General features: G+C 36.6%; 1 protein-coding gene across 4 annotated transcripts in view; it reads right to left on the bottom strand.

The window, feature by feature from the left end:
• Window positions 1-355: 355 nt before the first annotated feature.
• The window catches only part of ARFGAP3 (ARF GTPase activating protein 3), a 35,998-nt gene continuing 12,289 nt past the window's right edge, over window positions 356-24,064 (bottom strand). For all 4 annotated transcript variants that reach the window (XM_075113123.1, XM_075113140.1, XM_075113114.1 and 1 more), the window contains 12 exons: window positions 23,632-23,715; window positions 20,396-20,483; window positions 19,931-19,987; window positions 18,161-18,207; window positions 15,834-15,979; window positions 11,589-11,714; window positions 10,869-10,988; window positions 8,184-8,321; window positions 7,672-7,795; window positions 6,545-6,635; window positions 2,207-2,328; window positions 356-1,493 (listed from right to left, as the gene is read on the bottom strand). In XM_075113123.1, the coding sequence (XP_074969224.1) occupies window positions 1,476-1,493; window positions 2,207-2,328; window positions 6,545-6,635; window positions 7,672-7,795; window positions 8,184-8,321; window positions 10,869-10,988; window positions 11,589-11,714; window positions 15,834-15,979; window positions 18,161-18,207; window positions 19,931-19,987; window positions 20,396-20,483; window positions 23,632-23,715 (1,161 nt within the window). In that variant the 3' untranslated portion in view covers window positions 356-1,475. The remainder of the gene's footprint in view (window positions 1,494-2,206; window positions 2,329-6,544; window positions 6,636-7,671; window positions 7,796-8,183; window positions 8,322-10,868; window positions 10,989-11,588; window positions 11,715-15,833; window positions 15,980-18,160; window positions 18,208-19,930; window positions 19,988-20,395; window positions 20,484-23,631; window positions 23,716-24,064) is intronic.

Here is a 24,064-nt window from a genome sequence, read left to right as displayed (position 1 = left end):
CTACAGTTAAGCAGAAAAAATGCTTATCTTGTAGTACTCAAAAAAAAAAGATAATTTTTGGATTAATAAATCTAAATGCAACAGCCACAAAAGAAAGTTACCAGAACTGAGGGTTAGATATAAGAAGCAGCTAGAAATTAGAAAACAAATACAGCTATACTGTTAACTGTATTTCAACACAGTATTTCAATACAGTAGCTTATTTTCTACCAACACCTTAGCATGTTGATTTCTAAATCACTATAGCAATCTAATAAGAAAGCTAGTTTCACTAACTGAAATTAAAGGCTAATTTTACCAGACCATTGTATAGACAGAATACAGATGGCTGTATTTAGAAAGCTGGAGACTGGTGTCTGCACATAGAAATTTAATTAAAAAATGAGTTTATATCAACTGTTTTTATTAGATATCAGCAGTTTACAAATTTGAATTAAGAGATAAAATTACAGAACGGAATTAGCTTGAGCTCATTCTTGGTTGTGAGGTTTTTTTCTTTAAGGTCATAATCATTTTTTATACAGGATGTCATTAACAATAAATTTTAGACTGTCTAAAACACAGCCCCACTGTTTCCTCATTCAGTATTTCATAATTTATCAAAAAACTAAGATTGTTCTAAACATTTTAAACAAGTATTTAATTAACTACTCTATTAGGCCCTTTATATATTTTAATTTTTTTTTCAATTTGTACACAATACAGAGTTTTAAAAAGCACTTAAGGATTCTATATTGCAGTTTTTTGTAACTTTCAAAACTAGGAATAAATAGATTGCTCCTACGACAAGATGAAATCCACTATTCAATATACCACGTGTCTTGTCTTCTCCTTACCTCACATCTAAGCATACAATTGTCTAGCAGGAATACCTTTTTCAAACACTAATTCCCCATCATTTTAATGCACATCAATTTATGACTGCAAGAGCTTCTACTTCCTGATAAGCGCAGGGTTAACTTAATTCTACATTTTCCTACAGTCCACTAAATACCACCTCAGCATATGCTTAATTTACATTTTCTTCTCCACAGCTCGTATGACAGTCAGAAGACAAGTTATGTCTGGTGAGTAAGGATGGAACTGCACTGAGGTTTCTATTAGGAAGCCTCATTTCCAATGCCCGCATTCATCCTTCTTTCTCCTTCCTGCCTCACAGCCAAAACCAGTAATAAAATAAAGCTTCCAACATCTAACATTAAGGTTGCTAAGAAATACAAGACTGTAAAGGAGTGGGGGGGGAAAAAAAAGCATATGCAATGTAGCAAGTTGCTACAAGATTTCTGCTCTGTAAAGATGAAATAGCAGTAAGAAGATGGTGAGCCAGAAAGCTGCACAAGGAAACAAATATGCTGGAACAAGTGAAAACATCAACAGTCTTAAGGCAACCTTCGTTTGAATCAGCAGTGCGATTACTTGTACAGCCGAAGAGAAATCCTTCTTTAGTGTACTTGATTATGTCCACACAGAAGATGTTATGAACCATATCGATCCTAGAAAAGTAAAAAAAAAAACAGACAGACAGACATGACTATGCATTCCATTGACAAAAATGAGTTTTACTTACATTTGTAAAATAAATAGTAGCTTCATTCTTAAAGACTTCAAGAAAATTGACCAGTGCTTCCAAGAACTGGAGTTCATGGTTAAACTCCAGGATAATTAGCCTGATTTTCAAACACCTCAGAGCTCCTGCTGACCTCATATAGGAAACGCAAACTAACTGGAGCACAAAGCATGCTTTACACTATTGAGATCAGGATGTCTTAATTTTGTGCACAAACATGGATCAAAGAAATGTACTACTGTTAAGTCAATTAAAGAGCCAATACAAGAGTTGGGCTGGATGATCTTTGTGGGTCCCTTCCAACTCAACTACTCTATTCTGAGTTATGAACTATTACTACTTTAAAAATAGAGTGACAGCAAGTAACTTCCATGATGGAATTTTTGTTTCAGTTGTAAGAAAAGAAAGAAACTGTATAAGGGAAAGGGCAAGAAAGAGATTCTAAGGAAAGTGAGCTGTCAGCTACAGATTTATTGTTAAAAAGATAAAGATCTACTGTCTACCATGAGAAGTCTATAAATCTCAAAACCAAATTCATTCTTTTCTCCCTACAGATGATTCAACAGCAGGATCCATGATACTAAGGTCCTACAAAAAGACTTTAACTGATGGTTAATATATTGTAACATTTTTACTAACCTGTATAGATGTCATGACTCCATTAGCAAGTACAGAAAGTTTTCCAGCCACTGATTTCACTCCTTGTTTAAACTGAGCTATATCAGGAGCTGAAGGCAAGACGTTTGTAATATTGTAGCTTCCTAAAAGGAGAACACACACACACAAGAAGAAAACAGGACTTTATATTAAAAGCAGCCTTTTTTTCCCCCCCTGAAGTATAATATGTACTAAGACCACTAAATACCAATGTCTGATTGACACAGTAAAAAACACTAGGCATAGATATCAATTTTCTTACGTGCATCTTCCTTTTACTTTTTTCCATTTTTCATAATTCCACTCAGTGTGTCATCGCCTACACTTTGTATTCCCAGCTGAGCAATTAATGTTTGGATAATATATGATTTATTCTGCACTTCCAATCTGCTGCAATGTTATTTGTCTTGTATCCTGAACAGCTGTTATTACCTTGCAATTTAAAGATGAATACACTTCAGTAGTGGCTGAAGTGATGAACCCTATTTGTGTGCATGCATAGACGTGCTTTACATGCTGTACACACACATACTTTGCATTCCTACTTCTGAGGCTTGGAAAATTCTACAGAAGTTATAGTAAAAGTAAGTAAGTTTTAAAACTCCAGAACAATGATGGCAATCCAGCCTTCCTTAAAGCCAATATAGTTCAGCCAGTGTTAGCTCTACTGCTATTATGAAAAGTATAGGCCCAAAGATAACAGAAATCAAAGATGTTTCAAAACTAACTGCATGATAGGTATTAACATGCTAACAACCACCCACTCATTTGCAAAAAGAATCACTGGCACAGCTTAATATTAAATACCTGATACTAAAAGGCACAAATGGCAGTAAACCAGCATCACAGAACTATGACCGTGGGAACAAAAGGGGCTCCTGAGAGGAAGCATCCTAAAACAGACCGTTTTCAGAATGGAGACTGCAATCTATATCCTTCATTTAGACACAGTCAACTGATAGTCATGACCCGTCCGGACACAACTGGTAACTTGTGGGCAGTTACTGAACCTCAGCCAAGCTCATCCAGCCGCAGACTCCAAGCCTGCACAACTGTAACTCATTTTGACAGCAGCTCCATACAAAACATTGCTATACACTGGCAGCCCTTTCTCGTCCTTTTTTTCTTTTTGAACAGGGGTGCAGGAGGTCAAGAGAGAGAACCTGCAGCTCCTCTTTTCATGGGAAATTAAAGACACCTGCCTCATTAGCAGACTGAGACAGACATTACTGTAGACAATTTGATTTGCTGAAGCTAAGCGGCTGGTTCATAGTGGAAGATGCATGGTCACATTCAGAGAGCGTCCCAGCTCATTCTTCAAAGCTGGCTAGTAGCTGTTTCTACAATGCATGGGCACAGTTGTTTACAGATTATTTTCAAAAATTCACTGTCACTGAGACAGCCCTATTTCTGAACTGTAATTTTCACTTCCTTAAGATCTGTTCCACTTATCAAATGCTTCGGCATTTTTGTTATTCAAGTCAGAGTCAGGGAAATAAAACTTGCAGATATAAATAACTTGAGAAAAGCTCTAACCAGTTCTCAGCCACGTAAATTTTCTCCTGTTTTTCTGATTATGTATGGTTGGCTGGAAAAATTCTTGTAAATGAGACAAGGAAAGCAACTCCTTTTTTTGTGACTTCCTTCAAAAGCAGCATCTATGAGTCAGCCATCTGACATGCCATCTTTCATAAGCAACGGGTCTGAAATAATGCAAAGTAAAAATATTTTCTTGCAGCCCCCTCTTTTTGGTAAATAGTTCCTAGAGTATCCTGTACAAAAGCAAGTGTCCCAGGACTGTTCTACCCTAATACCTCGGCAGTGCTCATAAAACCAACTTTAGATTCAAAGGACATTTTATTCTGGCAAGGACCCCAGAATTACAGCAGTGTTTTTGTTGCCAACCTCCGGTCTCCTGATTACTTTTCTTTTATGGAACTAATGATGGCCTTGGCAATAATTCAACACCAGACAAGCTATCAGTGCAGTAAAATTTCTCCAAGAAGGGCCATTGTCAACAGATAGTCTTTTTGTGGTGGGAGGTGTAACAGAAAAACATGCAAGAAAGGAAGATTCTGTAGATGGAATATCATGTGAATTTATAATACATCACCTAATAATTCCTGGTGTGTTTTTTCCTCGCTGTTATTTTAGAGCAATTAACAACCCACATAATTTAGCCAAATCTAAGTCTTTGTAATATAACTTTAAATTTACTGTTGGATTACACACCAGTCAGACTGGCAACTAACTCCAACTAACCTCAAGTTGCACGCAGGTGTTTTTCATTCCATTATTAGGAATCTCTGCATTCCCCCACAAGCCCCAAGAACCTTTCCAAGTGGTCAATGATTAATAATCATATGTGCACAATTCACATACACATAATAAACATTATATAATTGCCTGTAAGTACCCTTATTCAGAATATGGTGAGAATTTTATCATGTGTATACATACGTGTACATATAAAAGCACGTTCATATGTATATATATACACAAGATAAATATATATATCACACAGTTTGCCCCATCTTTAACGTATATTTACCTTCTCTTAGTTCATTCTCTTATTCATTTCTGTGTAAACCCCCCCAAATTAAAAGAAAAATTAATTCCATATAAAATAATTTATACACAAGAAGGTTGAAAGGATGAAGAAAGTACTATTCAACAATAGCTAGATAATAAAATAATATTTGTCATCACAATCCCATATATTACTGAAAACACTACCATTTACAAATTCAGAAAGAAACACCACTTCTTTGCTTATGTTCCTGTCATCTTTTTTAATCACAAGTCTGGCACCATGTTCCAAATATTCTTTCAAGTGGCTAAAGTAACTTAGTGTGATTCCTGCTTTATGCCTCCTCCCCTCATTATTATTTTTTTTAACATTTCTGTTGACTAAAATCCAGCTTAAATAACTGGTAACAGGAGTTATGTCTCTACTAGCCAGTGTATTCAAAACTTGCTTTCAGCGGATCAAAACTGAAAAGTCACATGGCTCTTTTTTTTTTTCTCTCAAATTTTTCCAAAGAAAAATCAGATGCTGTATACTGTTTACTTTTCCAGTCTATTTATATAATGACTCACAACAGACTTCGAGTTCTTCAATGATTCTTTTTTTCCATTTCTTTGCAAGTTACAGAATGAAACCTAACTGATCAGGTCAATAAAATATTCCCGTATTTCTAACCTTTTCTATTTCACATTATTGCACTATCCAAAAAGGCTGTTGGAAAGGAATCATGAGAGATTTTCAATAGCCTAAGGGGCTACTTTTTAGTCAGTCTAATCAAATACTTCTTCCTTTCTAATTTGAACTATACTCTCCAGTGTAAGGTGTTCCAACAAATCCTTTGAACAGACAAACCAACTGCAAAATTTCCTTAATAATTTGGCAAGACTAGCGTTAGAAGCAGATATCCCAATGAATGCATATGCCACACAACAGATAACAGAGGAGAAACCATACGAGGAGCAGCTAAAGTCACTTGGTTTGCTCAGCCTAGAGAAGAGGAGACTGAGGGGAGACCTCATCACGGTCTGCAGCTTCCACACAAGAGGAGGAGGAGGAGGGGCAGGCGCTGACCTCTTCTCTCTGGTGACCAATGATAAGACCTCAGGGAATGACAGGAAGACATGCCTGGGGAGGTCCAGGTTGGGTATTAGGAGAAGGTTCTTCACCCAGAGGGTGGTGGAGCACTGGAACAGGCTCACCAGGGAGGCAGTCACGGCATCAAGCCTGGTGATATTCAAGAAGCATTTGGACAGCATCCTCAGAGACATGGTGTGAATTTTGGGGTTGTCCCGTTCAGGGACAGGAGTTGGACTTAATGATCCGTGTGTGTCCCTTCCAACTCAGGACATTCTATGATTCTATTATTTTATTAATGATTCCTCTTAGATTCAATATTATTATGACAGCTATTTTCACATACATAAGTTACTTATGGTAACTTATAAAAAAAAAATCTACCCAATAGACAGTTTAGGTGCTGTCTCATTTGTTTTTGTAATAAAATATTACTTTTTTTTTCTTTGATAAAAATTATTCACAATATAGTCAAATATTTGCAACAAGTGACATAAAAAAAACAGTATAAAATACTGAACTTACTGAACTGAAAATACAGAACTTGACGACACCTGCTATACCTTTTTGACCTACTAGAAATACTAATGCAAACTGCACTTCGCATGCTTCTTGTGTGCGGAATACAGTGACAGCTAGCTGAAAGCGGAACTAGAAGCAGAGTACCAGAGCAGCGGGAATGCTGCATGCTACAGTTTCTCACTCTGTTCAATATGTACCTGCTGGTTGTTTTTTCTGATCTTCAAACAAGTCAGCTGAACTTATAGAGGAGCTTCCAGAAAGTCTTTCTAGTCGAGCCCTTGCTTCATACTAGGAAAGAATTGAGAAGAAAAAGTATTGCAACAGTATGCTGTCATCTTTTGCGGTCATGTCAGATAATTCTGAGGTTATAGATACAGTTTTAGAACACACAAATCCAGGAGAAGTTGACCATTCTGAAAGCTGTTCCCACTTCATAGTTTCCACATGACTTACATGGTGCGAGTTTGTCATCATCTCGAATAATTTCTGAGTTGATCAGAGTGTGACATTTACTACTGCAAAACCAAGAGGCCTACTCACTGTTAGCTACCCTAAGAAAGGGGATTGCTGAAAAGGTAGAGGAGAATGAACTACACAACCATCAAAAACAACAACTGAAAAACGTGAAATGCAGTGGTTGGGTAGGATAAGGAAAAAGCACTGCAGTTAACATCACGTTAACCCTTCGAATCACACAATGCTTTTAATTCCATTTTTTCTGAGTTCCTTGGGAATGGTAATACACTGATTACATTCTTTTACATTACTGTTTACATGTTAATTTTTCATTAGAAATAGATTTTTAAAAATTATGCCTCTCCTCCAAAATGCAACATAATATTAATCTGGTTTTTATTCCTAGGCAGATTCAATTACATGTCATTTGCCGAACCATTTATCTGCTTGCTGAGCCTTACAATAGTAATAATGTTTCCATGTAACAAATACAGAGGGGATGGCTGTTTTAACAATCGTTTGTTAGCATCAGTTTGGGTATTTAGAACAAAAGAAATAGCCTTCACCCAGCATAAGGCTGATTCTTTCAAAAATAAAGGCTGCTGAATCATAGCCTACCACTTTTATCAGAGAGGAATGATGCTGGAGGTCAGGTCCTACCTGCAGCTACAACTCCTTAGGAAAAACTAATCAGAGTTATCAGACTTGTATATTTCTATCAAACAAATATTCAAGTGGACATAATGCTATAAAATTAATAATTTACCAATTTTAACTATTTATTGCCTTCTCTTTATACAAGAACACCATGTTTAGAGTCGAAGAATATAGTAACATTCAAAAATATTTATCACTGCTTTCTACTTACATCAGCATGATCTTGCCTTCCAAAATACATGTCTGATGAAATTGCTTTTACATTGCCAAATTTTTTTTGTGCCTCATCTGTGTTTAAAGATGGTTCATATTCAGGCTTACGACGAGACATAGGCCTAAAAGAAAAATAAACTGCATTAGTGAGTGTCACTTTTATTTATATCATGGCAGAATGCAATAAATCAAACAAGAAGCACTATCATTATTTGAGTTTCTCTCCATATCTTGTGTCTACTTCTTTTTTTGCTGAAACGCTTTGGAAATTACCTCCAGTACATATGGTCTACAACACCGAGCAAAACAGTGCTTAAAATGTAAATAACTAAACAGAAAATTCAGCTTAAAAAAGAAATTCAGCCAGGAAGTCCCTTGACTGCAGATGAAAAGTTATGGCCAAATTTTCCCGGTCGACTGAAAAAAATCCCACTACTATGACCAGGACTCAAATCATATTAATAAGCTTGGGCTTGCTGTACAAAAATCAGTTAGGTTTTCTTTGTATACCTGTCTGAAAATCCTGTACTTTTTGAAGTTAACATTACATCAACATCTCTACTGTTATTTTCTTTCTTCCAAAACGAATCTGTATTGTCATCCCATTTAGAGAAAGTGCTGCTCCTGAAATCTGAAGAATCATAGTACCTAAGATAAAAGACAAAAAAAATTGAAAAAGTAGAAACTTTATATTGTTAAATAAATATTGCTTTAATAAATGTTCACTAGCAAGTAAGTTTTCAGCACAATGGTACTTGTCAGTGAATACTTTGGGTTTCATAATGTTGGTCACAAGCTTTGTGCAGTTGAATCCAATTGATTTTTGGGTTTTGCACATGTATTTAACCAAATGAGCGGTTCAGCCTTTCTTTAGGCTGGATAATGCCATGAATATGCAGGCCTGAAAGATCTGGTCCCATCAAAAACAGCAGAGCAAAGTTCTCATTACTTCAAATTATTATTTTCTCTTTAGTGTTAGACAAAGCACTGGGAAGAACATTTTCAAGATACCTGGCTGGTTTAAGAGCTCAGGGGCTAAGAAAACTTCAGGATGGCCCCTGTGACCAAGGATCCTACAAGGTAACGAAGCCTACTCATAAAGGCCTGGTGCTCTTGACAATCTATACTAAGAAACCAGCTATGAAAAAGCCACAACTTTCAAGGCACTTTGAACACTCCAAAGAACCAAAAGCACCTAACCCATGGCGTCCCACTGTGCTCTGGTTACACGTGGGGCAAAGTTTTCTAACTAAGGGGCTGCCGGTGGCTAATCTCACAGTTCCATACAAGTTAATCTATAAGCTATGCAAGCAGAGATTCTGCTCTCATTTTCCAAAGCATCAACAAACATAGTTCAGAGCAGTAAGGAAAGCCCTTGTCTCTGGTTCTGTATATATAGTTTTAATTCAAGTATTAGTATTAAATAACGCTGATCTTTGTAACATGTTTTATTAAAGCAATGCTAAATAACATATTTCTTAAAAGCGAGTTCTAGCGTAATAAGACAATCTTCTCTTGCATTTCAAAATGGCAGGGAAAACACAAACAGGGAAAAAAGGGAAAAAAATGAAGCTTGTTTGTCAATTCCAGTGGTATCTTATCTTGACCTTTTCCCCTTTGATTATCTACACATATCTAAACTTATATGGAAAATCCTTGGGGAAAAAAAAAACCCAAACCTATTAAAATGCCAAAGAGTAAGAATTTCCTTTTATGGTTAAATAAGCTTTTTTAAAGTTTGGATATGACCAGGATAGAGAGTAAGATGATCAAAACAACAGGAGGCTAGCAGAATGGAATTATTCAATAGAACAAGCACAGGATATCAAAGTCTGCATCTGTATTTTGTGAAAAATAAATACATAAAAAAAATGTTCTCCATGTCTGTGCTATGAATAGTCAGGACATTGTTTCTGCAGCTTATGAGTAATGTGACACCTTCAGCAGCAAAGTCTCCACAGCTTGGAATAAAGGATAATAGCCACCTTACAAACCTTAGCAAGTCCAACAATCTGACTTTATACTTTCTTTGAAGAGAAAGAATTTGTATACCAACTCCAACTAGATCCTACTATTGCTATAACTAGAAGAACAAGAGCTGGGAACAGCTAGGTTACAATTTATCTTCTAATTATTGAACCAAAACACATTTAAAAGCCTCTTCCATAATTCATCCTTTGCCTGCTAGTAGGCTTACGAATAATTTGAGAGCAGCGACAGTTCTTATCAAGGAACAAATAGAGAAGCACTGAAATGACACTTGTTACTTTAAAAGACTGCTGCCAGTTTACTTGGTACCACATTTGCATTTCTGCCACTAGTGATTACACTAAAAAGTAATGACACAAAAGCCTTTGTGCTTTTATTTGCCCGTCTTCAACTGATTAGGAACAATTTTTCATGTTTCTGCAGCACCAATCCAATAAAGGCAGTTTATAAAAGGAACACCTGTTTCTATCAGTCCAGAAACAGCTGTTTTATTGCAATTAGCGCCTGTAGGACTAATTATTTTTCTTCCCCCTCCCAGAAGCAGTAGTTTATAATTTGCATTGCATTCTTGTTCTGACCAAAAATTTGACAGTTATTTTTGCTTACATTTTATATTCAAATACATAGACCACATCAAATAAGACAGCAGACATCTACACAGTACATCAACACACAATACTTCAAAAAGATTTAAGCTTTTGCATTTGGCATCCATCCAGTTAAAAGACAGATGCAACTGTAGTATATCTAGTACCAGACTTCAATATCTGTTTAATTTTAAATTTAAGTTGAAGTCAGTACCACATGGGAAAAAAACAAAACCAACAACAACAGCAAAAGAACAAACATGAGTGATTCTGACAAAAAAAAATCCACTGGATTTGGTATCCAACAAATAAAAGCTTACATGGCAACTGTCTGTGCAAGTAGAGACTAGACCCGAAACACGACAAAGCCTGTAAATGCGTAATTCAGACTACCTTTTCAGAATAAGTAACTCCTCTTCTTTATAAATACATCTGCCATTGAGGTAAGGTCAACTATTTCACTTTTCTGATTTAGATGTCCCCTGAAAATATGCTAGGTGTGTAGACCTGTCCACTTTTCTTCTATTTTGACCTTAAGTTCCAAATATATAGTGTGTATTTGAATATGTAACTTGCATATCCTTCTAGTGCCATTCAAAATAACAAGTTTATATATTACCTTGAACTAGAAGAGAAATATGAGTCTTCTACATCATCGGTGTACTTCTTCGGCTTTGCAGCTGCAGGTGTTTCCTGCTCTATTGTTTGCATATCTGATGTGACTGAGTGAGAAATGCCACTGGGGACAGGAAGAAAATAAGCATGTAAGGGATGAAAAAGCTCACACCCTAAAAAACCAAAAAGACATGAAAGCCCAAATCTTGTTTCTGAACCTTGCTGATAAAGCACAAGCTATACAAATATTTAAGAAGAAAGAAGGAAAAAAAAAAAAAAAGAATTTTAAAAAGTCCTGGAAAACTCCATTGTAGTTTTCTGAAGTAGTGACAGGACTTCTGAACACGCAGAACATTCCAACAGCTGGAAAACACAGCAATGTGACTTTTTTTCAGAGACAGATTCTGTCTTTCTTGTAAAAGACAGACTATATTTAGGTTGGTACTGTTCACTGAAAACATCCTGGCTGCCTTCCTCACAGTCAGCTAATGGAGGCAAACACACTACAGATATCCTACAATTCAGGTTAACACCTGTCTGGCAGGTTAGAACTTAAATCTATCAGAAGCAATCCTGCCCCTTCCCCCTGACAGATACTAGATTCTGTAATTATATTGTTTAGGTGTCCGTAACACACTTTAGTATATTTTTTCATTTCCTAAGTAAAATGGATAACTGCATAAAGCCACAGAGTATTTTAAATAGTTTGTAGAACTTCACATACCTTCTGTTGCTGCCAAACCCCATGCCAAGTCTCTCCAATTCATTCTTCTTCTTACCAGACAGATTTAACTTTTCTTCTTTTGCTTTAATATCAAGATCTCTGTAGGCCAGCCGTAGAGATGATACGCTAGAACAAAACATACAGTTAACACATAGCTGTAAAATGCCACACTGAATGCCCAACCCAATAACATTGGTAGAAAATTAACAATATATATTGGCATTGCATTTTGTATTTCCTGCTTTTAATGAAAATATTAATTAATAATTGGATTAAATCCCAACTATAAGGATGGGAAAAAGCCAGCAGAGAAGACTGTCTAAATGGGACCCCAGTCTGTGTATGCACAGGCAGTCTTTTTCAAAACAAATGTGAAACATACTACTGCTAAAGCTCATGACAGTTTTGCATCACCATTAAGTCAACCTGGAAGAGTCTTTTTTCCACAGTCCTTATTCTATGTGATACCAAATAATTGTCAAAATTATCCAACTCTGACATACTACAGTACAGTCGCAGTCATGATATGATACCAGTAATGTTTTCTCCAAAAGCGCAGCTTGGCCCCGCTACGTCTCCCTCTCTCCACCCCCTTGCTGCTTCTAGTGGTTTTAACATTTGCTATACATGTGCTCTTGAGACAAGTGCTCGAGGTAGACCACACTACTTCTTTATTGATGCTGCCCTTCCCTGTGCCCTTAAAAGTGTCTCAGAAGAGGGGAGGAGTCTTTGTAGTCCCAAAATGGAATATATCCTGTATCATGGAAACACTGAAGCATCCAAAACCTATCATTTTCTGCACAGCTGGCAAAACATCTTGTCATCTGAGATATCCTTACAGTTCAGATATAGTAAGCTGTCTTTCTGAGACGCCATAAACCATCCTATACCTCAAAACAATCTTAAGTATTTTCCAGTAATACCAGTGTAGCAGAGACAGAGGTTTTAAATTATGATTACAGAATTGTAGAAACACTGCTTAAATTTGTTAGGTTAAAAGGGGTACGATTAGTAATTTTAATGAGCAATGCAGCAATATTTTAATTCATAAGCTGTGATTGGCATAAAGTACAAATGAATACTATCAGAATAAAGGTAAATGACATTTAGGATGCTGCTGGTAGGCATCCCGCTGCAAAGAGAAAGGAAGTACTTGAGTCTGAAAACCCTTGTAACTTTCCATCAATTTTGTGCAGGAGTGAAAAGAAAACAAGTTTTTCATCAAGGAGTATTTTCTTCCAGTGTGTCTCCTAACAATTTGATTGCTGAAACAGGCTCTTCCCAGCTTGATTTTTCTGGTCCCATGCATACTGACTTAACTTTAACCAAGAGTATAAGATGCCCCCACCGAAGTTCATACCCTGCTGGTTAGTGCATCTCCTGCAAGACAGGAGCTGTGGGGCCGAGCCTGTTGGAATGAGAGAAGCACAACAGCTGGTCTTCTTCCTTCACAGACAAGGGATGTAGATACCAGCCTGCTATAAGGAACAGGACATCACTCCTCCACTGACAAGGCATTCCAAAAAGGAGGAGAGCCATCTCAATCTTGTGATGATTAGGTATCCGTTGGTGGGGGCTTTCAGAGGACTTGAAGCCAGAACTAAAAAATCACTATGTCTTATGTTCAAATGCTTGTAACAATAGAAGTCAGATACAAACCAGGATGCATCTGTGGAATGACTTTTGAAACCAATAAAATCAGAAAAATGTATATCTTCAAAGCACAGAGTACATTCAGGGACATTTAAAATCAATTCTTACAGTTTAGGACCAACTTACACAGAAAATTGAAAATGTTCTCTAAAAGTCAACTTCAAACTGCTACTGATAAAATCTGCCCAGAACTTTAAGTAGAAAAATTAGCAGCCCATCTTATGAAATCTGTTTTATGAACATCAAAGACTTACTCGTTGTTGATTAAAACAAACAGGGATACTGACCAATTTTTTTAAAGTAACTCCAGTAATCTATTCTTTTGTCAGTTGTCATGGTTTTGGCTAGGATAGAGTTAATTTTCTTCACTGTAGCTGGAATAGTGCTGTGTTTTGGATTTAGGATGAGAATAATGTTGATAACACACTATGTTTTAGTTGTTGCTAAATAGTGCTTACACTAGTCAAGGACTTCTTCAGCTTCCTATCCTCTGCCAGGTCCACAAGAAGCTGGGAGGGGAGGGGGCACAGCCAGGACAGCTGACTCAAACTGACCAAAGGGATATTCCATACCATATGAGGTCATGCTCAGTATATAAACTGGGGGGAGTTGGCTGGGTGAAGCAATGATCGTGGCTCAGGGACTAGCGGCATTGGTCAGTGGGTGGTGAGCAGCTGCATCACTTGTTTCCCGCTGCCCTGGGTTTTGCCTCTCTCTCTCTCGTTATTTTCATTATTATTATTGTTATTACTACTAAAACTATTTTATTTTAAATATTAAACTGTTCTTATCTCAACCCATGAGTTTTCTGGCTTTTCCTCTTCCGATTCTCTCCCCCATCCCACAGGGGTGGGGGGCATGAGCAAGCAGCTGTGGGGTGCTCAGTTGCTGACTGGGGCTAGACCACAACAGTGCACAGCAGAAAATAAAGAAACTGTGTAGCAATTACAAAATCACGTTTTAAGTTTTAAGTCTCAGGACTCTCTCTCCTTCTAAGTACTAGACTACAAAAGCATTGCTTCCATTCCCACCACGCCACAAAGACACACTGAATTAATTTACTAAAATTCATTACTCAAGCTTTTAAAATTAAAACTGCCACACAAATTAGTTGAAAGCAAATGAAATTTTAAAAGTATTCATCCTTCTTTAATTTTGGTATATACTGCCATCTACAGTTAAATCCAAAAAGTTAATCTCAAGGGAAATACAGTTATCCTGCCTCTACTGGGATCAGATCCGTAAATGAAGTATATGTGCACCCCTCATGTTTGCAGACATTTTAGAGGGTTCTGGCCACTGCAGAAAGGTTGCAGAAAACTTGTACTAAAGTATCTGCATATATTTATACATTCCTGACACAAAAAACAAATCACTACTTGAGACTTTCTTCCAAACTGAATTATATCATTAAAGATAGTATCTTTACAGAATAAGAAAAAATAATAATGAACAATCATTTTTCTTGTTATTTAGTAGTCCATTCCTCCAAGTCACTCTCTGGTAGTTTTTGGCAATCACTGAGAAGCATGACTTCGTGGTAAAAATACTTCAGGAAAAATGAATGATCCCCTTCTGATTAATATTTTTGATGTACACAAAACATCCATTTCTGCAGGGGCTATGTAAAAGTGAGCACAAAGAGTAGGGAGGAGATTATAGACCAAAGAGCTTAGTACCATGAGCCCAGCGTGATCCTGTAATTATGTAATAATTCAGAAAATTTCTCAATAGGTTATAAAAATGATGCATCCTAGCGCTTGAGAGGATGTTAAGCTTTACAACAGTAAAAGTGTACACTAACCAACTCTTTAATAGCCTAATTTTGATGACAACTAACAAAATGTTAAAAACAAAAAACATGTAACAGAAACGTAGTGGAAGCAAGCGGGAACAGCACCCTCTAAGCTTTAGGGCTGAGTATTTATTAATAAAGATGGACTAACAGATTTGAGGTCTCGGACAAAAATATTGAAAGGGTTTTGGTGAAAATGAAGGCAGTTCCAGTATAAAACAACTGAAACTCAAGGAGGCAATTCGGGCCATACTTAAACTAGCCTCCACCTTCAGCATAAAAACTCTTACCCAGTAAGTACAAATAAAGCTGAATATTTGTATGTTCCCTATGCTCTTAGAAGGACTATTTTAAATAGTATTCAGTTCACTACACCAAAACAGAATAAACTAGGTAACTCGCACAGTGTAAAGAAAGTTCAAGAGACAAGAGTCTTCTGTGGTAATACTTAAATTTAACGTATTTTAGATTTACTTTACATTTTATTCATATGTATTCGTAGAATGTCTCCTTATTTTCTGTGTTAAATAAGAATAACACTAAGGTTATTTTCAAAGATAGCATTGGGCTATTTCTACAGTAAATCATCAACTGTTAAAACATACTTAGTGGCAAAAAAAAGGCAATGGGGGAATTACTGTTTGGCCCATCTCATTGGGGACTTTTTTTTTTAAAGCAAGAACTGAAGTTTTATTTGGATGAGCTAATTTCTGGTAGTATTTAAAATGCTGACAATGACTTCATTAACATGAAATTAGGCTCCATGTTTTACCATTGTATATGTAATTCATACTTACAGTGGCTCTTCCTTCTCTGTTTTCTTACTGTTATGAAGATCCTCTTGTTCCTTCATTTTATCTACAGCTTGTGCTTGTTTTTCAATCTCATTAAAGCTTTGGCTGCTTACTTTTTGTGCTCCCAAACCACCTTTTTTGGCACCAAGCTTGATTTATTGAAAAACAAAAAAACAAAACCCCAACATTATAAGTGAGACCATCATCTCAACTGACTTCGGAGTCAACTTTGAAAGCAACAGCAAACATTATGCTCTGTTCTGGAGCATAGGCAATCAGCAATGAAGATCTGGAGCAGAGAAAGTATTTTTTCATATTTTGACCCTCTACATGTTTCCTCTACTAACTCTTACAAATTTAGTTAGGTCTGTGGTCAACCATCACAGGGTAATGAAACTATTACAGTTTTAATTGTTTAGAAGTTGGCATGTTTAAATAAATGTTATAATATATAGCACAACTTTAGTTAGTTAATAATTATTTTGTTGCATAGGAATAACATAATAAAATTTGTTGCAATCGAACCATTTGGTGCTCATTCATTTAATTCACAATTTACATTTAGAAGTGGCAAGGATTCTTCAATTAGTTCTCACTGGCCACTGCTAGTGTGTTATCTTAAGACAAAGTGTTGATTTATTAATATTTTTAATACATGTGTACATAGGTATTTACTGATTTATGGTAGGAAAGCAATATACAAGTTTTGTATATACATGTATGCATGATTACCCTTCACATATGACAAAACATTGTAAACTTTTTTTAGATAAACATGCCAGCTGAGAGGTTCCAGTTTTGCACTTGTTCTTTTAAAATAACTGTGGGATACATATTCTTTGATTCTGATTATCAAAGATCTAAAAACACTTATTACTACAATATTAATAGATACAATGACGCTGATTCAGACAGTGGCACAGCACTCAAAACGCTGTTCTTAGTCTCCCATGCGTTTAATTCCTCACCTGCAACACTGTGGCAATATTAATTTTCGCAATTCATTTATCTTAACTTTTTAATGCTTTAAAGTCTTCATCTAAAAGCTCTGGCCTATGTACAAACAGTTCTAGGCTCTGACACTACAGTTCACGAACTGTACATGCACCTGTGAACCCAGTTATGTTGTTCTTACTGTAAGGGAACATACCTGCATAAACTTTTTAGAATAAGAAATTCCTCTTGCATATTAGGGCCCTCTAGTGGGAGCAAGAAATAACAGGCTTCAATCTAAATGACTCTTCTGCTCCAATAAATCTTCAAAATCTTTTGCCATACAATAGCTCAGACTTAAAAGAAGTGACTCCTTGTAACACACTGTCACCCTAATAGCCTAATATTAGGGTCATTTTCTTGGGACTCAAGAGCCAAACATTCAAAACCTAGCTTTTCCTAGCTAACTTGAGTTGTCTCACTCAGTGTTCAGGTTCCTTGAACCACCATTCTGAGATACTCAACTCTCCTTAAGCCTGCTTTACAGAGACCAGATGCCTAAGTGTTACGACCCCATGCAGAAACAACTCTGTAAACCATTTTGAAACTATCTTGAATTGAATGCAGCTGCAAGTTATCTATAAATGCAATCAAACACCATACTACTGTGTGGCACAAGATGATGACTGCTCCAGAAATACATATCTGAATGTCTCAAACTCAGCTTATATTGACAGATTATGCCACACATGCATATTTTACCCACTCAGAAGTGCTACTGGAACTCCCTCTGTTTTCAGGATTTGCTACAAAGAGATCTCAATGTCAACTAACTTAGGTGAAAGCCTGAAGAAGCCCTGCAACCCAGTATCAGCAAGTGAGAAGAAAAGTTATAGGGCATCAGTGGAGTTGCAGGGACAATGGTTGTGAAAAGAATTAAAGAGAAGCGGGATATAGACCTTGACATCAATACATGCTTTGACTTTTTTTGTTTTACTCATTTTTGAAAAGATATCACCTGCTGTTCAGATCCAGACAGCACAAAGAAACTGACACTCAGATATTCATGTGGAAGTCTAGACAGTTCAGTGAGCTATATACACGTAAACAGACTTAGAATTTATCTGAGGAGGAAGACAATGCACGGATCTGAAGCACTCTCTACAGAACAACAGTAACCTGTAAGACAAATTCATCTTAACAATAATCCATCTTCAAACAGACCATTGGCTGTTTTGATACAGAAATGGTTTTCAATTCCATTTTAGTTTCATAAATCATTACTGATACAAGTACTGTTTAGTGTTAACTTACATGATATGTTTCCATATTGCAATCTACGTATTTCCAGAGGTCTACAATACAGATAAAAATATGTATTATTTACACACACTTACCCCCTTCTTAGCTTGATTTGGCTTCTTTTTTATGAAGGTGGTGTTCTCTGCAAGGATTAAATGTACGTTACTTTTATTTTTATAATATTAATATAATTAATATAATAATTTTATTAATTCCAGAACTAAACAAGATAATTTCCACAATATCAGGCTCAAAACAGTTTTAGGAATTTATTTTAATGCTTTGAAGTATTACAGTTTCTACACTAAGAGGCTGAGATACTAAACCGAGTTACAGGGAATGGACCTGTGAATATCTCCAAGAAAATGTGAGAAATTCCCTCTGATTGAGGATATGGTATCTCTCACAAATACATAACAGGAATAGAATTACAGCTCAGATTTCAGTTGTAGATACATGCTAGTAAGCAGAACAATAATGTGGGACTTGCTATTCTAAATCAGACTAGAGGTCCATCTGATCCCGTACCACTTCCAAGATTAATTGTTTCCTGGATAGATAGGTATTGGCTATGTCTAAACCCACCAATGATACAGATAAAACATACCTGTATCATCATAAACAGAATCACAAACATTATCAGATATACTCTATCACTAGATGGAACAGCTTTGTTCAACTGCCTAAGTACAGTATTGGGAGTTTGAAAGTTACAGCCTTAATCCTTTGAAATATATCTTGAAACAAAGAAAATAAATGAACATACATTTTGCTCTACATGAAGTCTGACGCAACTCCTAATCTTAATCTTTTTAATGAGACTCTAATATGACTCACTACATTCTGTATTGTGCCTTCTTGACAGCGACCAAGAGCCAGGGTAAACCTCCCACAATCACAAGTTTTCAGTCAACAACTCATACTGAATGCTTGTACATACAGAAAAACTGGTTTGAGCTGAAATTTATTTGGAAATGGGCATACACAGAACAGAGAGTCTTCACATAAGACAGAACTTGTGATGTCCTCAACAAACAAGAAAAAAAGCGCTTGTTTTATTAGAACATGTGTTAAAGATACAAATGACAAAACCAGGAAGTGTATGCAGTTAACTACTTCCCTAGCCTCCAGCTATATAAAAACAGTGATGAAGACCATACCTTCTTGAAGCACTGAGTTAGACCTGGCCACCACTTTTTTACTACCCCTGTGCTGATGAGAATCAATGCTCTTTATTCTTAGAAACCTGCTCCTGCAGGATGATACTCAAAATGATAGATTACTGATGTACTTTATTCTAGGCTTTTTTTCTCAACTTTTTTTTTTTACTTACTTACACTATGATACGCTCTTCAGTGTTAAGTAAATTAAGACTCTGGACATGGAAGATATTTTATTACAAATACAAGAGTTTTCCAGTTTAAATTTTTTTGTTCAGTTTTCCGGAAAGGGAGCAAAAACTACCAAGATGTGTTTGCTTAACATAAATAACAGGCCATTAATCACAGCACAATGGTCTATTCCACCTGTGTGCTTTAAATGAAGAACTTAAAGCAGTCTTACAGGAGGTGTAAAACATTAATGGTCACCTTTATGAGGTGTGATACCTGTAGCATTTAAATTCATCAGGTTGGCTAAGATAAGATAGTTAAAACCAGAATAACAGTGACTAAAATTAATTTCTAGGAAGGATTACACTATTTAATAGAAAAGGTTATAACACAAATTCAGATATTTCAACTAATTCATGCACAGTGATGTTAAAGTAAGTATTCCACATCTCTTCCCAGTCATACATTCTCTGTACAAATGAATATTTAAGTACACTATAATGGCTGCTAAAATCTTCTGCTTACACCCATTACCTAATGCAGCTTTTGGTGATGTACTAAGGCAATCAACACTTGGTCCATGTTCTGGTCCTAAAACATAATGAATAACAAGGGTAAGAGTATCAGAAGACTCTTTAGAATGCTTAAAATACCAAAACACAACTCATGGTACCACACAACTGTTTGATACATACAGTGTAATGTGTATTATAGTGTAATTTCTATTACAGCTTTACCAGTTACTAAAAGAGCAGCAGGCACCCAAAGATTCATCTGAAGTCTTTTGAATTAAATTTTAATTTGGATTTATATTAAACATTATTAGGAACATGCAGTCTCACACATCTAGCATAACCCTTCTAAAGAGTCTCTCCTCTCTAAAATTCTTGTGTTATTAGCCTGGTTAGGTTATTTAACTATTAAAGTAGGGTAAAAAGAGTCTAAACAAAGACATTACCTGAAAAATGCAGCGTATTGTTAACAAATAATTGGTCATACCTTCATAGCATTCTGGAATATTTTCTGAAGTTTTCTGCTGTAGAGAAACTGGCTCTGGCTCTGATAACACCCACTCTGTATTCTTTGCCTTGAAAAAAAATTACAAAATCAAAAGTGCATACAAAATAGAGTACAGCAAATAAATATGAGCACTGATCTCAAAGACTGCCTAAGCACCACTGATTAGGTAATGTTATATATATTAGTTAATATGTGTTTTAACTGTGCTTTAGATTTATTTATTGTATGCTAGCTATTAGTTTTCTTTACTCATAACAGTAATAAAGTACAGGAAATCTGGATCATTTATTTACACATAATCACCAAACCTTCTCCCCACACTAAGCTCTTACATTTCCAATTTTCTGACATTTAGTTTTTGATTGTGAGCAGTCCTCACAACTTTACCTGATGAGTCCTCCCATTTCCCTCAGATATATCCTCCTCACCAGGCAGGCCTGTGACCTGTTCACATCAGCATGCTTAGTATTATCTTTTCCATCAATGCTGTGCCACTGCCAGTTCATGCTTATTCTTCCCTAAAACCTCCATTTCAAAACTTCCTGACATCTCCCTCTCAAAACATCCATACCCAAACAATCTCTTGCCCTGAGGTACACAGACTGCTTGTCTCTAACCTTCTGCCTTTGCAGCAACCCAAAAAGTTTGCTTTGAAAATTTACTTTACCCTACCCATACATTCTCTTAAGAGGGTTTGTATCAAGTTCCTACATCTTGTCCTCAACCTCTAAAATATTTACAATACTTTTCTGCTTGAAATTCTTTCTCTTTAGATTGCCTCAGTTTATGCTTCTCTCATTCAACTGCAAGCATTCTTCCAAGTCGCCTTTTGCAAAGGAAATACTACACATTTTTCTGCTATCAGGACAGATGATCTTCTGGTGAAGACACTAGACTAGAATGCACAATAACTGGTTTTTTTTTGGACTTGGCAATTAACATTTATGAGTAATACAGCAATCTTCCAAGTCTGTAAAATGTAAATACTCTTTTGCTGTTTCAAAGATGCTGAAATTTATTTTTATAAGACATTCAAATACTGGCTGCAGTACAAGTTCCTAAAATAAAACAAATAAATAGCAAAAAAGCTGAATTTCCCTTTAAAATGCACCATTTTCGAAACCTCACAAATACAACAAAAAAGTTACATTTTGAAATGTCACAACTGAATAACCAAAATAACAAAAATAAATTTTCATTTAAATTACAGCTTTTTTCATCCCTAAGCATCCCATATACACTAGAAAGTCACTAGAAAGTCACTAAAATGTCACATCATTTTTACTGTGTTATTTACCCAGATGCAGATATGAGCAACTTGCATACATTTTTATTACTTGCTGCTAATGCACATGCACAACCATGTCATGACAGGGGAATTAACACGCATATGAACCAGTGAAGAGTGTTCACAACAAGGGCTAATCTTATAGAATCGTTAAGGTTGGAAAAGACCCTTAAGATCATCGAGTCCAACCGTTAACCTACCACTGCCAAGTCCACCACTAAACCATATCCTCAAGCACCACATCTACCCTTCTTTTAAATACCGCCAGGAATGGAGACTCCACCACTTCCCTGGGCAGCCTGTTCCAATGCCTGACAACCCTTTCAGTGAAGAAGTTTTTTCTAATATCCAACCTAAACTTCCCCTGGCACAGCTTGAGGCCATTTCCTCTCGTCCTATCGCTTGTTACTAGGGAGAAGAGACCAACCCCCGCCTCGCTACAACCTCCTTTCAGGTAGTTGTAGAGAGCGATAAGGTCTCCCCTCAGCCTCCTCTTCTCCACACTAAACCACCCCAAACTCCCTCAGCCGCTGCTCATAAGACTTGTTCTCTAGACCCTTCACCAACTTCGTTGCCCTTCCCTGGACACGCTCCAGCACCTCGATGTCCTCCTTGCAGTGAGGGGCCCGAAACTGCACACAGTACTCGAGATGCAGCCTCACCAGTGCCGAGTACAGGGGCACCATCACCTCCCTGCTCCTGCTGGCCACACTATTCCTGATACAAGCCAGGATGCTATTGGCCTTCTTGGCTGCCTTGGCACACTGCTGGCTCATGCTCAGGCGGCTGTCAACCAACACCCCCAGGTCCTCTTCCTCCAGGCAGCTCTCCAGCCACTCCTCCCCAAGCCTGTAGCATTGCATGGAGTTGTTGCGACCCAAGTGCAGGACTCAGCACTTGGCCTTGTTGAATCTCATACCATTGGCTCCGGCTCAATGACCCAGCCTGTCCAGGTCCCTCTGTAGGGCCTTCCTGCCCTCCAGCAGATCAACACTTCCACCCAGCTTGGTGTCATCTGCAAACTTACTGAGGGTACACTCAATCCCCTCATCCAGATCATCAATGAAGATATTGAACAGGACCAGCCCCAACACTGAGCCCTGGGGAACACCACTTGTGCCCGGCCGCCAACTGGATTTGACTCCATTCATCACCATCTTCATTAGATCTTCATCTAATACCCAAGCTCTTTGCATTCTTCTCTATCCCAAAATATGACTCATGATCATACTTGTATTTTAGGTGTTCACAGACTGCACTGTACTAGAAAGCGATTATACTAGAACACTTACTATTGTTGTAATATACTAGGTGTAATAATAATTGCTCTAAGTTTAAGATCACAATTATTGGAGTTGTTTTCACCATTATTTTTCAAATACCAAACTCAAGAGAGTCTCTGAAACATTAATCTGTGAAATAAACACTTCATGTATCACCTTAAGGATTAATTAAATGAAAACCAACAGTATCAATAGCCTTCAGAAAGTTACTTTAACTTTTTCAAAAGAGGATGTAAGTGTTTTGGAGGAAGAAAAAAATGCTTCTGCTTTAGCAAATGTTTTAAGAACTGTTAAACTTTACTGATTGAAAACCAAAGTTATCACAGTTAACTGTTAAAAGTTAAATCAGGGCACTCCCAAGCAAGGAATTATGAGTCCAAGAGGAATTGTATGCCTACAAAAAAATATATAGTTTCATTCCACATTTAGCTACTATTTGGGTCATTCTAAATTATCCCGTTAGAAAGTGGTTCACATCCAGGAAGAATTCCGAGACCCACAGCAGTAAAACCAGATAAATGTTAACTCCCTGACCTACCCTTTCTCTATAAGGTTTTCTTTCAGGGTTTATTCTTCATCATAGAGCACCTAGTTAACATTAGTGTTTAGAAAGCTAACAAGAATTAAATACAGGTAATTGATACCTTGGGAGAAACATGGGATGCAAAAAAGTCTTCCTCTTTGTTTTGAGGTGATACAGGTGGCATTCCACATCCATCTGTCCACAGCTAGAATTAAAAGAGAGAGAGAGAATTTTACAGGACAACTGCAGGAATATTTTTTTTTCAAATGCACTAGTCTTAAGCTTACTCTTCTTTTTTTCAGGTTAAAAATTCATTGCTTTTTTTTTCCCCCAGGACATAATTTTCCTTACAAATTTATTTGAGCTTCAATATGTGACATTCATTTTTATTTATTTCATGCATCTTTGATGTGTTCCTTCACATTACTGATTTCCTTCCTAAGAAAATGCTCAGTATAAGCTCTGCTGCAGTAATACTGACAATATTTAGTATCGCTAGAGCTTAATAATAAGGAAGATTTTTCATATTCTCATATAAGGTATTTTCTCTCTAA

The sequence above is a fragment of the Phalacrocorax aristotelis genome, chromosome 1 (genome assembly GCF_949628215.1).
Source record: "Phalacrocorax aristotelis chromosome 1, bGulAri2.1, whole genome shotgun sequence".
In the NCBI taxonomy this organism is placed as follows: domain Eukaryota; kingdom Metazoa; phylum Chordata; class Aves; order Suliformes; family Phalacrocoracidae; genus Phalacrocorax; species Phalacrocorax aristotelis.
The sequence above is the reverse complement of the archived record's forward strand: the minus strand, read 5'-3'. Positions and strand labels throughout refer to the sequence as shown.